The sequence below is a fragment of the Aspergillus affinis genome (genome assembly GCF_023601865.1).
Source record: "Aspergillus affinis strain CMG 70 chromosome Unknown NODE_257_length_16005_cov_91_591474, whole genome shotgun sequence".
Lineage (NCBI taxonomy): Eukaryota > Fungi > Ascomycota > Eurotiomycetes > Eurotiales > Aspergillaceae > Aspergillus > Aspergillus affinis.
Genome location: NW_026516038.1, coordinates 1 through 16,005, shown reverse-complemented (window position 1 = coordinate 16,005; position 16,005 = coordinate 1). Strand labels below are relative to the sequence as shown.

At 47.1% G+C, this 16,005-nt stretch overlaps 5 protein-coding genes across 5 annotated transcripts; 3 read left to right on the top strand and 2 right to left on the bottom strand.

Annotated features, from left to right (window-relative positions):
• Window positions 1–4,582: 4,582 nt before the first annotated feature.
• Window positions 4,583–5,860, top strand: KD926_005186 (putative cinnamoyl-CoA reductase; the record flags this gene model as incomplete). The annotated part of the gene is made up of 5 exons (XM_053095497.1): window positions 4,583–4,849; window positions 4,906–5,086; window positions 5,151–5,323; window positions 5,385–5,484; window positions 5,556–5,860. 5 exons carry the CDS (start codon window positions 4,583–4,585, stop codon window positions 5,858–5,860), a joined length of 1,026 nt encoding a protein of 341 aa, XP_052949845.1.
• A 1,412-nt stretch (window positions 5,861–7,272) lies between these two features.
• On the bottom strand, window positions 7,273–8,971 carry KD926_005185 (uncharacterized protein; the record flags this gene model as incomplete). The annotated part of the gene is made up of 4 exons (XM_053095496.1): window positions 7,273–7,699; window positions 7,776–8,099; window positions 8,162–8,806; window positions 8,859–8,971. 4 exons carry the CDS (start codon window positions 8,969–8,971, stop codon window positions 7,273–7,275), a joined length of 1,509 nt encoding a protein of 502 aa, XP_052949844.1.
• A 512-nt stretch (window positions 8,972–9,483) lies between these two features.
• KD926_005184 (putative short-chain dehydrogenase) lies at window positions 9,484–10,580 on the top strand (the record flags this gene model as incomplete). The annotated part of the gene is made up of 3 exons (XM_053095495.1): window positions 9,484–9,874; window positions 9,934–10,411; window positions 10,469–10,580. 3 exons carry the CDS (start codon window positions 9,484–9,486, stop codon window positions 10,578–10,580), a joined length of 981 nt encoding a protein of 326 aa, XP_052949843.1.
• Window positions 10,581–11,774: 1,194 nt separating this feature from the next.
• On the top strand, window positions 11,775–13,929 carry KD926_005183 (uncharacterized protein; the record flags this gene model as incomplete). Its single annotated transcript, XM_053095494.1, has 3 exons — window positions 11,775–12,271; window positions 12,330–12,905; window positions 12,972–13,929. 3 exons carry the CDS (start codon window positions 11,775–11,777, stop codon window positions 13,927–13,929), a joined length of 2,031 nt encoding a protein of 676 aa, XP_052949842.1.
• Window positions 13,930–14,337: 408 nt separating this feature from the next.
• KD926_005182 (SDR family NAD(P)-dependent oxidoreductase) lies at window positions 14,338–15,477 on the bottom strand (the record flags this gene model as incomplete). The annotated part of the gene is made up of 4 exons (XM_053095493.1): window positions 14,338–14,603; window positions 14,688–15,003; window positions 15,054–15,305; window positions 15,427–15,477. The coding sequence occupies 4 exons, from the start codon at window positions 15,475–15,477 to the stop codon at window positions 14,338–14,340; spliced, it is 885 nt and encodes a 294-aa protein (XP_052949841.1).
• Between the last annotated feature and the right edge of the window lie 528 nt (window positions 15,478–16,005).

Sequence of the window (16,005 nt, the reverse complement as noted above, 5' to 3'; positions counted from 1 at the left end):
GCCTGCATAGCCTGTCGTTTCAATAGATAGGCTTCATCAGGTTAATAGAATTTTGATTGATTGATTGATTGATTGACAAGATAACCCGAGTGATACTAGCTGGAGCTAAAGCGATTCTCCCAGTCTATCGTATTACCTCAATCCCTGTACTTTACCGGGAGTCAGGGCTTCTGCTAGCAGAGATTGAGCTAGACTATATAGTTACTATTGTTACAGTCCGTTTCCGCCGCCTTGACCCCTATCACCCTCTCCACAGGAGAGCAGAAAGGGTAACCCGAACTAGCCTCCAGACTAGCCGCTTTGTACGCCGCGTGCTAGCTCTCCCTGAATCAGAACAAATAAACCCACTGCAAAATCCCCCCTGGCTCCTACAAGAGGTACGCGAGGCAATTTACCAGCGAATCAGGGCCCCTATAGGCATACCTAAGAAACAGACAGCTGATAGGTTTCAAAGATTTTACGCCTCTCTTCTACAGACCGATATAAAGGTCTTTACAGATGGCTCGAATTAGAAAACGGAATAGCAGGCAGCAGATATGCCCTATATTAATCTGGAAGGCTATTTCAGCAGTCTTCCTTTTCCCTAGAACCGAATAAAGAGGTCTTTGATGCTGAAGCTGAGGCAGCTTTAGCAGGACTTAAAACAGCTTTCAAATTGGATACTGCTCGCTTCGCCACTAACCTCTGGATTTATCTTGATAATCTGGAGGTAGTTACGCGCCTTCTTTTACCTTTCACGGGCTCATCTCAAGGGGTCTTCGAATCCTTCCAAACCCTAGCCCAGTCCTGGCTGGCAAGGGAGAGGTTTTCATATACCAATGGCGGCGCTGTACGGGTCTGCTGGGTCCCTGGTCACACACAAATACCCGAGAACGAGGCAGCTGATTAAGCTGCAAAGAAGGGTACTACCATAGATCCTCCTATCTTAAGTAAACATTCGCATGTTTCGTTAAGGCGGCAGGCTAAAGCAAATGTTATAACTGCCTTTCAAAGATACTGGCAGGCCTCGGTTCCCCAATCCTATCAAGATCTCTGGATTACCAACTTCCCTAGACGCCCTGCAGAGCTAAAGCTCCCAAGGCCACTTCTAGCACGGATTCTAGCTTCTCGTACAGGCTACGGAGACTTCGCAGCTTATCATAAGCGATTCAATCATAAAGATGCCTACCTTTTCTGTCGCTGTGGTACAAGAAAGACTACAGTTCACTTCCTTTTTGGCCCTATCGCAAAGAGGCGATTCTCCTGACCTTCAGAGGCCCCTTCTGACATAATTCCCTACCTGCTAGGCACCCCAAAAGGGGTAACTGAGCTGGCTACGTGGCTATCAGAAACTCGCTTCTTTGAAGATATATGCGCACTCGGCATCCACTGCCTCAGCTAGACTGAGGACCCCCCCCCCCCAAAAAAAAAAAAAAAAGAGAGATAGAGGTGGTAGGATAGGTCATAGTGCTTAGGAGGACCTTTGCAGCTGGCATTAACTTCCTGCCTGGTCTTCAGGCTTTCTTTCTTGACTGCGGCAGCTATTCAAAGCGCTAAAGTCCCTTAATTTTGTACTTAGAACTAGAACTTTATATAGAACTAGTTAGTGACGCCCAGGGCTTACCCCCTGGCGGCCTTTGCCCCAGCAGGGGACGGCGGGACACGTGCCTAGGCGGTGAACCGCGGCTGTACCTAAAATATAACTAACTAAATTAGACCTCTCGTCCTACCAAGCCAACAAACAGATTATTCCTCGCACACATTATTCAAGAAAACAATCCAGTTTAAACTGATTGAACTGTATTTTACCCGTTTGAGACTCTGATGTGTCAAAATACATAATATTATTTGAATCGATTGTCTAGTGAGCATAAAGTTTAAGATGCTATAGCATTTGCTGTGGACATAGTTCGCTCTCTATAGACAAAACTGGGCCATAAAAATTTAGACCCTCTACAATATTATATAGTCACATACATGATGTTCGTGCTTTTCGTTTGTCTGTTAATTCAAAAGTAAGGGTTTATGATGAAGTAAGGGTTTATGATGTGAAACGCCAATTTTGATACGGAGATGTCATTCAAATGGCTAGTGAACAGATTTTCTAGTTTCCTAAGCATATCTCAAAATCAAACGATGACAGTCTTCTTTTAGATGCCACGGCTTACATATCGTGCATTGGCATTCGTAGATGGATACAGATGCAGCAGACGCCTTTTCGGCAGTCTTACGTCGAGAGCCACTCAAATGAGCTCAAACTTGATATGACAACGGTATATAAGCTCGTAGATTATTCGATCAAAGGGTGATGGCATTGGCTTTTCTAACCGCACTCACGCTCTCAAATATAGGAGGCGCTTTCCACCTACCCTCTTTCAAGATATTCCATTCAAAAACCTTAAAATGCCATTCTACTCTTATGCTTTGTGGCATAAACGGCGTGATGGTGACACCGCGCTCAACAACCGCTGTATGATCATAACCGACACCCGTGCTACGGCAGACCAGTTTTACCGTGGTATTCAAGAGCAGATGGCCTTGAAGTCTGATCTATGGCGGCTCTCTCCATAGATGTGGACATGGGGGGCTGGCGGCACAGATAACCTCCGTGAACTGATTCAAGATATCAACAGCGGGAATTCACAGTATGCAAATGACCGTTTGAAACGGCTTCGCGGAAATGTTTTTCTCTGATACGAATCTATAAGATTGCGTGATCTAGTGGCTTGGCCCGCACACTCGAACCCCTGAGGAACTTACCCCTTTATCCATTAGATATATAGAAAAAGAGATTGAATCGTTATGCAAGAGAATTAAGAGCCCTATCATTCAAAAGGCATTCGCTCCTTAGTAGGCTACGTGCGTATAGCCGATACAGTGTCATTCTGCCCTCCTTCCCCTGTGCATTTCATAACATTCTCGAATATTTTTACAACTGGGACACGAAATATGCGTGGTCTATACTACCGAAATTTGAACTTACAGACCACATTAATACGAAAACCTTCTTCATTCGAAACAAACTGGCCCGTAACCAGTATTGGATGGAAGGTGCCAGCTCATAGATTGCACTCTCTACAGAGCGACGATCAAGGTTCCGGATTGAGATTGTGGGTGATGACAAATCCCAGAATGGCGAAAACCTACTTATTGTCGATTCTGATCGTGTACGATTGACGCCGGTACGACCTGAAATGCCTGGCCAGATTGGGGGAGAGTTCCGATTGCATATAGACGAATCGGGCTATCTGAAAACATTTGGACAAGGAAACACTGAATTCAATTTTGGGGCGCTCAAAGGAGGTTTCGCTATTTTCAATACGAAGGATGCTGTTATCTAGTTAACTACCCTGTTTTCCTCGCTGACTACGCGACTGAGGGCGAGAAATGGGAATTGGTCTAAGTTTGTCAACGCGAGGATTTGTCTCACTGATTGACTTTTTAATGACTGTGCACTACTTGGGCTTTTTCCAGCCCCTTCTCAATGCAGTTTTTCAGTATGCGACAGAATGCCAAAAGCACCCAGCTTTGTGATGATTATTTATTTTGTCATTCCCTATTATTGTTTTCTCTCTGAGTCAGGAAGTTAATATATTATTCATAACCTGAAGTTAGTATTTTAGGTTCTAGTACAGCAAGAAAGGTAGTTTCTATGACTCACAATGTCATAACTGTTAGTTAAAGAAGTCGGAAGGTATTTTCATCACTCTCTTTGAACTTTGGACCAATACAGAAACAGAGAAGCATGTTTTCATTGTAATTTCCGACTGGGAGCATAAATATATGTAGAAGTTTTCTATAACAGGGGTAGGCTGCCGAAGTGGTCAAAAACGATTAAAATTATTGAATTGCTTGAATAAAGGAATGACTGTTTAATTAATTAACTAGGGGTCAAGATAGGCCCTTTTGTAATTATTTTCACGTAATCTTCATAGCATAGCCGATATCAAGGAATCTTCCGCTTCATTCTCATAGAATCCTCCGCTTAGTACGATATTTTCGGAACTTTTTGTTTGGCGGACTACCTAAAGCACCTAAATCTTCTACAATATATAGTGATTACATATAAATCGATGTTATAAAGTAAATTTGGCAACGAATGAAGAAAACATGTGGGTGTAGTTCAAGTTATTTTGAATTCCCGAGGCTCATATAATGTACTGTAGGATCCTAGTTAAAGCAGGCAGATATAGGTTTGGTAATTGAGTTGATGGACAAGGGAGATAAAGTCTTGATACATGCTGTCATCGTTAAGGCAATGGATGGATAATTTATCCGACCGATTGGTGGGCGCAAATATCCGTAAAACCCCGCGATTAAGCGAAATGGATGGAAAGATCGACATGGCTATCAGACACTAAATCTCATTGGCATATTCGCTAAGACGGGAAGCAAGACGGGAAGCAAGAAATGTTGAGTCAATCGTCAATATCAGAGGCCGTTGTTCACGATAAAAAGTGGATATAGGCCCACCGCATCAACCAAGCGGGGCGTTCTTTCCAAGTTGTGAAATCTCCGCGAGAACAAGAATATTCGCTCCCTATGTCCTGTAATTCATTCCTCGCTTTCATCTCTAGTTTGTAGTGCATAAGCTTCCGTCAACATGTCGCACGGTAATCTCGCTATACCCGTCGGGTCGCGCGTCCTCGTCACTGGTGCAAACGGCTATATCGCAACGCAGATCATCGAGCAGCTTCTCCTCCTTGGATATGTTGTGAGAGGGACTGTGCGTGCATTTAAACCATGGCTTGATACGTATTACCATGAAAAGTTTGGGAAGGATGCTTTTGAGCAGGTCATTGTGTCGTCGTTTACGAACAGACATGAGATTGACCCTGTGTTGGACGCGGTGGATGGAATTATCCACGTGGTTTGTTTTGTCAATTTCCTGTGGTAGTACGTAACGTGAGCTGATCGAGAAAAAAGGCCTCCGATGTTTCAGGGAGTTCTGACCCGGAGAAAGTCATTCCGTGGGTCGTACGAGCGACCTTGGATTTGCTTGATCTCGCTGCCCAGAAACCAAGTATTAAGCGGGTGGTGCTTATCTCTTCATCGATGGCATTGTATAATATTCGCCCGGGTCTTGGACAAGATACAGTTGATGAAAGTACGTGAACATAGCCTCTACGACGGCAGGGAAGGATAATTTATTTGCTGACTCATTTACAAAGATACATGGAATGACCGAGCTGTACAAGCTGCATGGGACCCTGAAATCCAGGATGGCATTAAAGGCAACGAGGTTTATGCAGCGGCTAAAACCGAGGCTGAGAGAGAAGCATATAAATGGGTAGAGGAGCATCAGCCCAAATTCGTGCTGAATAGCGTGCTCCCCAGCTGGACGGTAAGGCTCTTCGCATTTCCACAACTGGTATGGTCACCAAGTCTCACATTAAATGCAAAAGATTGGCAAAGTACTCTCCCCGGAGATGTATGGTTCCACGATGGGCTTTACACGTTTGGCATTGAAGGGTGACAATATGTTCTTATCATTCCTTCCTCAACGTACGTCCCCCGTCCCTTGAACATCCATACGGAGAGGCGCAGGAAGTTCTAACCAGGAACACCCCCCGTAGATTGGTTCGTTGATGTAGAAGACATCGCGCGTCTCTGCGCTGTGGGACTTCTCGATCCCAGCGTTCATACCGAGCGACTGTTCGGCTTTGCGGAGAACATGAGCGGGCATGATATTATTTCAATCCTTCAGAAGCTGCGCCCAAGGAATTCAAATATTAGCCAACCCCCTGGGGACGTGATACGAGACCAAACCACGGTTCTCCCTCGGAAGCGGGCAGAAGACCTGCTGCGGACGTTTTACGGCCAATCGGGATGGACGCCTGTCCAAGATAGCCTGGAGAAGGGCATCGATGGATGGGAGTAGATTTGGGGTCTGTGTTACCTTAATTTCTGGGTCGGATGGGGTATTTGTTAGAAATTAGGCCACAATGTCTTTCATATTCTCCTTTTAACTTTAGACAATGGTATCCTGCACTGTCACCATGTTCCCCAATCTTACCGTGTTAGCTTGATCATGCCTCGTGATACTCCCCTAACATCCCACCCCGTGCGACAAGCGTAGAAAAGGCTGGAGCAAAACAGATTGTCATGTCTTCCAATCATCGTGTCATTACCATATTCCGTTCCCAGAATGTCTCACCACCTTCGGGCTACCTCGTATAGACATCTCAGCCTTCCTACAAGTCGCCAAGAGATCTATCATCTATTACACAATGACCCAAATTACACAAGGCTAACTTACCTCTTCATCACAATAGCCTACTGTAAAGTATGGCAAACATTGAAGGCATGGCTCCTCGGCACCCAGTGAAATTCTTTTGTGACGCCACTAGGAACTACCTGAACGTTGAATACGAACGGGGGGGGGGGGGGATACAAGCCTCGATTTCGGTACAAGTTTCGAAGGTCAGATGGCTTTCTGCCATGATGGCTTTCCACTTGGCGTGGGGTAATGATATCTGAAATGGTCGACTCAAAATAAGTATAAAACGATCGTTCACCTCCATTAACGTACTTGTCTTTTCAACACATAGTCTTTGCTTGTTTGAGTGTTCAGATTTTATCGTCTCGGAAACAGAATTTATTGAGTCAAATCAACATGAAACTTCTTCCTATTGTTGCTCTCCTCGCAGTTGGCTCTTCCGCTGCCGAGATGAGAGCATGCAGTCGACCCGACATGGGAGGCCATTGCGAAGTGCGGGTCTGTACTCACTCGTCCTCGTTATTAATTTTCCATATGCTCAAAGCTAATCAATATATTTTAGACATCTCTGTAACTTCCTTCTTGATCCTCCAGCCCCACTCATGTCATGCAAAAGCTGATGTCTCTCCAGCGGCAGAACGACCGGCAACTGGCGCTCTTATAACTGGCGCGCCAGCCGGAATCGATGCGTCAAAATCTGTAATAGTTGTGACGTATGTTCTTCTTAATCGTCTTTCATAAATGCATAAGCGTGCCTCGTCTAATGTCGATTTTTACTAGGAACTGGGCTGGCGGTGCCAGAGCTATAGCAACAACAACATCGCCTTCAATAAGTTCATCATCTTTGATTGGGCAGGTGGATCAGGACCGGGAGCTACGAGCTGCTGCTAGGCGAAATCAGACTAGTGATCTTTGGGTTAGGCTATGTTGTCTGCGTTCGAATTGATTTCGAATTTGCTGTCTGGGTTGTTCTTGTACATGGATTATGATTAACCTGTCGAGGAACTAAATTGATCAGAATGTTTTTGCCCAGGATAAAAGCTCAGTAATACCACCGGAGGACAATTTGAGAGCTACAGCATCCCATGCAGTTCGGTCAAATAGTCACCTAGATAGGTTAGAATGCGTGGAGATCCTGGCGGCAGCAGGTAAATAGGGCGGAAGAACAAACCGGCGATTTTCCACCTAGTAGACTGTGTCTGCAGAATCCTCCAGATCATGCTTTTTTGGGCTTCAAAGGTGTTAGAGGATATCTGTGATATTCGCCGAACCCTCAGTATCTCAACCATGACCTGATAGGCCATGTGAATAAAATATGGAAACTGTTCCGTATATAAATACTCGTTTTCCTCTGGGGATCCATCTCGGAGACGGTCAAGAGCAAGATCCGACAAAACCGTGAGGATTGTTTTGATAGCAGTGGATGACTCGAATCGTTCCTGTTGGCTGAAGGCAGGACTGGGGGATGTGAGACGCCATTTGTGGAGGTGGACAAATGCGCTGGTTTTGGTTCCCCGTGGTTAGCGTTGCTCGAATTAGAACGAGAAGGTTGCAAGTCTTCTATGATGGTACCTACCTCAAGCTGATTGCAATTGCTTCGCAGCAGTATCCTAGACCCAGATGTACCAGTGACTGCAAAAACACGAGCAGGCTTCGATCAACTAGTTGAAAGTGGAGTCGACCCTCTGGACTCATTGTGCTAGAGCTTTGCACGAGCTCAAGAACCACATCGAGCCAAATAGCCGCTCTCGTTTGAAGGACAAAGTGATCATAAAGTGGGTTGGAGACGACATTCCTTATAATCTCTTGCACTTCGCTGTCAATATCTCTATTGTCAAGTATGTCCATGTTGCATAGTTGGAGAGGCCTGGTGGGAAATCCGCTTTTCAAGCTGATCATTCTGTGGGAAGTATGGATGTTAGTTTTGACATCAGCTGACCTGATTTTTTAATTTCGATTTACCTCTCATGAATGGCAATGGCCCACCACGTTCGCAACCCTGCCTCGGAAGGGCTCCACGAGCCTGACACTGGAAATGGGGGCGGGCTCTGCGTTGGGCGAATTCCAACAACATAGGCCATACTTATGCAGACAGATATGGTCAGATACGATGCATTGAGGAGACCTTGTCCATATTCGTGTACAGAGAGTAGTAGACCGGCTTGTATGAGGTGAAGAGTCGGCGATGCCATAGCTTCTGGATCCCAGAACAGCCTTTTTGTGGCATTATATATTGGTTCCCGGAGCTTGTCCACGAATGGCCGTGTCACTAGTCCCATGGCTAACAGCAACGTGTTGGAGTCTCTAGCTCCATGAGAGAGGGCTGGATGATATCGATTCGCAAATGTGTCCCGATGGACAATTGGGAACCATTTCTGACAAGACATCAGAAATTCCTGCGCTAAAATCTCGATCTGTCGTCTATGCTTGCTGACTAGACTAGCAATATGCGAGAGACTTGACATGCTCCAATCAGGTACGCGGTTTAAGTCCTGTGCTAATGCATGTTCAGGGGTGGTCAAGGATTGGAAAAGCAAGCCTTCGTCAGGTGGAATCCAAGGTCCTCTAGCTGTGGTTGGAACTGCGTAGCAACATTTGAGAAGAAGCCTTTAGAACCGATTAGATTTGCATTGGACTTAGACTGCACAAACACACTTACCGCTCACACCGAGAACATGTTGGCCATCGTTTATCGCATTTCTGCTTGCGTTCCCTGCATGAGTCGCACACGGTAGATGTTAACTCTACAGATGATGTTCTTGGTTGAGTCATTCTCGTGCTGTATCAGAATTAACGATCGCGAGATGTTGGAAATTGAATGAGCTCAACGTGTCCGGTCAGTCGGTTTTCAAGTTAACCGACCCCTGTGTCGTTAGCGTCCCCGATCCCTGTCGTTTCATTCCACTAGTTGGCTGTGATGGATACGGTGACTGGTTGAATCTGGTGAGAATTGACGCCAAGCAATTGAAGGATCGTTTAGCGTCTTGGTCCTTCCGATCCTGATCAATCTTTTTGGAGTTCTCTCTTTGAATGAGGAATCAGAGTCAAAGTCGATTCTCGAAGTTGGTTGTAGTTTAGCTGAGAAATCAAAATTGGATTATGTGTTCCCCTTAACAGGATGTATAAATTGGTCGGCATGATCATGTCCAGCGATCGTTCGCTTATCTCCCATCCAAAGTGCCTTTTTTCAAGCACATTCGACTATTTACTCATTCGTTTTTGTATTACTGTAGGCCCTATATAGGCCCAGAAACCTTAACTGCCCAAGTCAGGACTGAAGCGCCATGAGACAACCTATCATCCCTCCGACCCCAAGCGGGACGTGCCTAACGGGAAAGACAGTCCTGATTACCGGTGGAAACAGTGGGATTGGGTTCGAGACCGCGCGCCAACTTCTTATCCTCAACAGCTCCCGAGTTATCATCACGGCCCGCGATACAGCTAAAGGCAATGAAGCTGTTGCCGCGCTGCGTGACGATCCGGAGGTAAAGAAGAGCAATCCATCAGCACTCATTGAGACCTTCTCGTTAGATCTCGACGACTATCGGTCTGGACTCCGCTTTACTCAGGAGGTGAGGGAGAAACTTCCCGAGCTGGACGTTCTGATATGCAGTGGAGGAGTCAATATAATGGAGTATCAAGTCAGCAAGTCCGGTCACGAAAGGGTAATGCAAGGTGAGTAGTTGATGTCAAAATAGATTTTATATCACTGTCTAACAATTCCCCATGCACAGTAAACTGCTATACCCATTTCGTCATCGTGCTGGAGCTTCTTTCCCTACTTCGGGCCACGGGACTCAAACGAAGGAGCCCTTCACGAGTGACCTTTATCGGTTCCCACTACCAGTCTCACCATTCGCTGACAAGATCTCCCATCGGAGCATCTGATTCTGTGTTGGAGCACTGGGATAACCGGAATAAATACAGCGGCATGCAGCGTTACGCGGACAGTAAATTCGTCATCAACATTTTTGTCCGCCAGCTAGCGACAATGGTTCCCAGCTCCGAAGTCGTCATCAATAACTTTTGTCCCGGGTTTGTGGCCACGAGCTTTGACAAAAACTTGCCTATCTGGATTAGGCCGGTTCTTTCGCTTTGGCGAAAGCTTCTGGCAAGAAACGTTCAGGACGGTGGTAGGACGGCAGTCTATGCCACTGCGGTGGCTGGGGAGGAGACACATGGTAAATATTTGGAGAGTAATAAGGTTGAACCGTGAGTACTTGCCCTTAAATATTTATTTTCCCTTCCTCTGGCTTATCTGCTGTGCAGTGGACCGTCGTACCTGAGAGAGAAGAGAGGGGAAGAGCTTGCAGGAAAGCTGTGGAATGAGATACTCGAGGAGGTGAATCGAGAGGATCCTAACTTTAATCGGTCTCTTTAATATGTAGTTACTTTTCATTTGACGTGATTGAGTACTCGTTATAATATCTCGTTAGGGGTCAATAGCAGCAAGAAATGATCATTTTTCAGCATGCAACACAAAACATGAAGTGTTGCAGCCTTAGTTTTAGTGCCTGACGCCTCAGGCGACTAACATAGCTCTAGCCTCAGGCCACACAATCAGGCAACCACCTCAGGCAACCACATCCATATCCGCCATCTTCAACTCCATATCTCTCTCGATGCGTCAACGTGTCCTCTAGAACATGTCTAATTGGATGCCCCGTCACAGTAGATTTTCGTGGCTCTTTCGACATTCAAGGAGAATTTCTTCTTTTATTGGTACGTTCCTAGTGAGATGGAGATGGCAGCTGCTTCCGATCAGACCTATACTAAATATGGTTGACCAGCCTAGATCTTCCGCAAATTTTGGAGTGAATAGACATCTTCAACTGCAGAGTTGGATAAAAATATCATCGGATACGTCAATCGTCCAGGTTCATGTCTGAGACTGTTCAGGCATCCATATGCAGCAACCCGTCTGGTATGTTGATCGAAATCCCTACACCTCTCCTGCCCCTCTTCTTGTCTCGAATAATAGATTATTGATTTATTGATACTCGTGTTCGTCTTGAGGGTCAGATAAAGTCATTTTCGAACCCACAAAACGCTGTAAATATCTTGGAATGTCTGCTGGGTCGAGGTATATAATCGCACAGCGAACATGCAAATAGGGCGCAACAACTGCACAACCTAGTGGGAAATATGCGATAAGTGAGGGGAAGCGACCATAAAATAAAGCCTGGCTAAGCCCACATGGATAAATGAACAACAGTCAGAGTTCTCCTAGGATACGACACAGTCAATCAGATTCTACCATTTCCCGTCGCACCGGTCAGTGATGCCTTACGATTGGCCTGATCGACACCTGGCAGCCTTAGCGCCCCCCACGAGGGGCCGCGACATCTACAGCGTAGCAGTTTTTCTCGCTCTTCTTCAGTGATAATCCATCTCTTCAGCCTAGAGAGCCTTGTGTGCTCGCCACTACCACAGCCTCCTGATGAAATGACCCCTCCGTACGAGGCTGAAACCCTGTGCTACCCATGGAGTCTCCCTATATTTCAGACTGCCTCCGTGATGACTCTGTTCGAGATGCTGGATTCCCTCGGCCACTGCCTCCCACACCGCGACAGTGATGGAGGGAGCAAGTGCTGCACTCGCGTTTGTCCAGCTCGGCTTGAGCATAGCGACTACTCTGAACACTTATATCGCCGACGTGCGTCATGGTCGCGGTGACATCGCGGACCTCGCCAACGAAATCGAAGCGACCGTCTTGCACGCGCAGGAACTCGACAAGCTCATCAAGGAAGATGAACTGACTGCGCGATGGAGTGAGAAGGGGCGTGACCTCGCTAACAAGTGTCTCACTAACTGCCGCAATGTGATCAAGAAACTGTCCGATCTACTTCGCCGATCCGGGGGTACCGCCTCGGGGAAGGTGCTGAACGGTGCCGATGAAGCCGAATCCAACGATACCAAATCACTCATCTCGTGGACGGATATTGACATGTCGAATTTCAATCGTCTTTATTGGCCGTTGTTGAAGCCGCAACTGAAGTGCCTCAAGCAAGAGTTGTACGATATTAAGCTCAGTATCTTGCTCGCGGTGAATACATATCAAATCAATGCGACGTGAGTATTGGGTGTCCTTTAGTTTACATGGCTCCATGATTCTGATGGATGACTGCAGTCAAAAGACCGAGGAACGAAAAGTGATCGCTAAACGAATCGTCGCTCTCTGGAAATCGCGTACAATCGCCCGTCGCCAGTTAGTCGTTTTCCAGCGACATCTCGAGACCCCCTACGACGACTATTATCGACCAAACCATCGAAAGCCAAGGCAGCGAGACGAGGCTAGAGCGGAAGAGAGGGGAATTCCGGAGCCAGACTCAGAGAAGGCCGAGCCACCGCGTGGTCGAGAAAGAAGTTTGTCGACGTCGAGCCTCTCTGATGATAGTTCCTCGAGAGGCTACCCTCACCGTCAACGATCGTCGGAATCTGTTCGCGAACAGATGCCTCGCCGGCAACGATCTGTCTTGCAGGACGTATATCTCGGCCGTCATACACATCGCTCCCCACCAGAACGCAATGGGCTCCCATTTGCGCCCGATCCGGAATACGTGAGCGAGTGGAAATCCAAAGGACGGCAGATCCTCGACTACGCGCTAGGATTTGTGCTTGCCTCTGGCGAGGATGCCACTGGGACGTGGCAAAACCTGAGTCACCTATGGGATTCGTATAAGACTAATCCAGCGGCACTCAAGAGGTAAGTCGTGTCGGTCAAGTCGAGCGCGTGCTATTAAGTACTGGATCGTAAGCTAATCATTCGCAGTGTTTTGAATAAAGTTGTCACGGCAGTTCCCTCCAAACCCAAGAATACCCTTCCATTGGTTTTAAGAGACCCCGAATCACCAAATGGCACTGCTTTCACCTGGTCGCTTCTCATTTCCAAAAGATCCGTGGCACACGCCGTCGAGCCCATCAACTATCCGCTTGAACTTTTATCCAAACGCTTGCTACGCGAGGAACGGAAATTCAATCGGTCGGGATCGCTAAACCTGCAAGCCTACAACACGCTTTCCACTCTTCCAATGACATATCAGAATATGATAACAGATTGGCTTCGTCCGAAATCATCTCGTTCCTTCCACTGGGAACTGTTGATTTTGGATCCAGCATACGGAGCAACTGAAGAGAACTCTAGCCGACGAAAGCGCCTTGCTCAAAGGTTCCGCCGCACAACAGCAGGATCAGACGCTCTCGGTGAGCCAACGAGTGTTCTTGCCGTTTTCAAACGATGCATGAAGCCGGATGCTGAAACGTCGTCCCTTCGATCTAATTATCGACCCTCATCCGCCTCCTCCCGTCGAGCTCGGAGAAAGCGCAAAATGCAACAGATAGCAACCACCTTGATGGGAGCGCTAGCTGCATCAACTCACATAGACAAAAGACGGTCATCCCGGGAGAATCAGGACTCACGCTCGCCCAGAGCCTGCCAGCGCCGTCGTCGGGGTTTCTTTCCCAGGTCTCTCAGTCGAGGAGGGTCTACTCGTAATCATTGGAGACACAGACAAGAGCCAAAGACTGGCCAGGTCTACGAGATGTTTGAGACTGAAGAGCCTCCTGAAGCAGATGACAGCCCAAATGATGATCTCGCCGAAAAGATTGTGACTGAGTATACGGGTCGTGGTGCTCGGTTCAATGGCACTACTGATGGGTCTAGGCCGAATCGTGTGCGGAGTGAGACAATGAGTGACACTCCGACGGCAAATGGAGATCCGCCTTTTTGATAAAGTGTCAGACCAAGGCTCTTAGAGTTGAAATGGCCCAACTCGCCCAACTCCGTCCGCGTTGTGATGCTGTTGATCTTGTGCAACCCTATTTCCCCGGACCGGGTCAGAAAATGAGAAATTTCACCCTCAAATAAAAGTCGAATTGGAGTACGTGGTTGAAATGAAATTTTCGGGTGTTTGTATTCCAGTTTCGATATTCTTTCAGTTACTTTGACCTCTTCGGTGTTTCGTTTTTCAATTTTCCTTCTAAAAATGTCATTTATCTGGAGGGATTCATCAAGTAGTATACACATTCAGAATGAGTTATTTTTTCCTACTTGATTAGCAGAAAAAATCAGTATACAGAAAGTTCTTATTCTAAATTCTCTTATTTAATATTCTCCCAGTATCCACAATTCTACAAGATCAGGCCGGTCCTCTCTGAACCGTCAAAGTCAAACCCGCATCGATGTTCACCACCGATCCATTGATATAGCTCGAAGCCGGACTACACAAGAAAAGGATCGAGTCGGCCACCTCCTCCGGAAAAGCTCCTCTCTTCAAGGGACTGACAGCCTGGATAATCGGCCCTAACTGTGGCACTCGCACCAAACTCTTCTCCATCATAGGCGTTTGCGTCCACGCCGGACAGACGATGTTAACCCGGATATGGTTTTTGATGTTGTCAACGGCTGTAATTTAGCTGGTTAGTCAACTTCTTTCTTTCCTACGAACAGGTCTAGAAGTTAGGAGTGAGGAAAAAGGAAAGCACTTACCAGCCGTCTTCGCGATACCAATAACTGCCCATTTCGACGCCGAGTAGTTCAGCATGCCAGGCGCCGCGACCAGGCCGTTGACAGAACAGACGATGACAATAGACCCTCGTACTAGACTTCTCTTTGTCCCGTGTCGAAAGCTCGTGTACTCAAGAGGCTCCTGAGCAGCCATAGCTCCCGAGACAGCGCGAAGGACCAGCATCGTGCTTCGGGCGTTGACGGCCATGGTTTTATCGTACATTTCGATGTTCAGATGTTCCGTGACCGCGCCAGAAAGGTTTCCCATCTTTAAAATCGCGTCGGCTTTGTCAGGAACCTGTTTGGAAGAAATCCAATCGTAAAATGAGGGTGGGAAAGAAAACTCACGCCGGCAGAATGCACGCAATGGTCAATACGACCGAATTCCTTTTTCGCGACTTCCACAGCATTATCGACGCTCTTTTCGTCCGTGACGTCGGTTTGCACGGCGATCGCGCGAAAGCTCGAATGTGTTGCGAACTTCTTGCTTTCCGATATGGTCGATTCGGCCTTTTCTAGATCGAGGTCTACGAGGAGGATACCCTCCACGCCAGCTTGTGCTAGGGAGAACACCGTCTCCTGGCCGATGCCAGAAGCAGCCTATGGTGAAAATGAGGTTCAGTTACACCGTGGTAGCTCAACTTGAGAGAGCGGGGGAGCAGAAGTGGAAACAAGGGATAGGGGAAAATTGATAGGCCAGTGGAGGGTAGGATTTGCATACGCCAGTGACGAGGGCGAAACCGCCATTCAAAGTGGAAATTGGAGAAGCCATATTGACTGGTTTCAGGTGGGAATACAATTGCGAGACGCGATTGATGGCGGACATGGGAGCAGCGCACTTATATTCGACTTCCTCTGTTCATACGACTCATATACCTCGGTCGCGGTCAACCGGACACAGATGTGAAATATGTACTGCGCATAAAAAAATGACAAGAGAATGCATGAAAGAGAAGAAAAAGAACCGGAACCCCTCAGCTGAGCCAACAAGGCAGGGAAGACATGACTCCACATGTTTGGCCGAACCAATGCTTAATCCTGGTCAGCCAATGTAACCGTGAACAAGGCTGAGAGGCTAAGGAACAAAGAAAGCAAAAGCTAAATCACCCTTCCATGCTTAGATTCAGGCCTCCGCTATACCAAGTGGGCCCTGGAGAGATTATCTGGAGCCGATCAAAAGAAAAGCCGGGGCGGTGCGTACGCAAAGGGCTGATGGTCAATCAAATCAATCAATCAAAATTCTATTAACCTGATGAAGCCTATCTATTGAAACGACAGGCTATGCAGGCGCTTCGCCGAA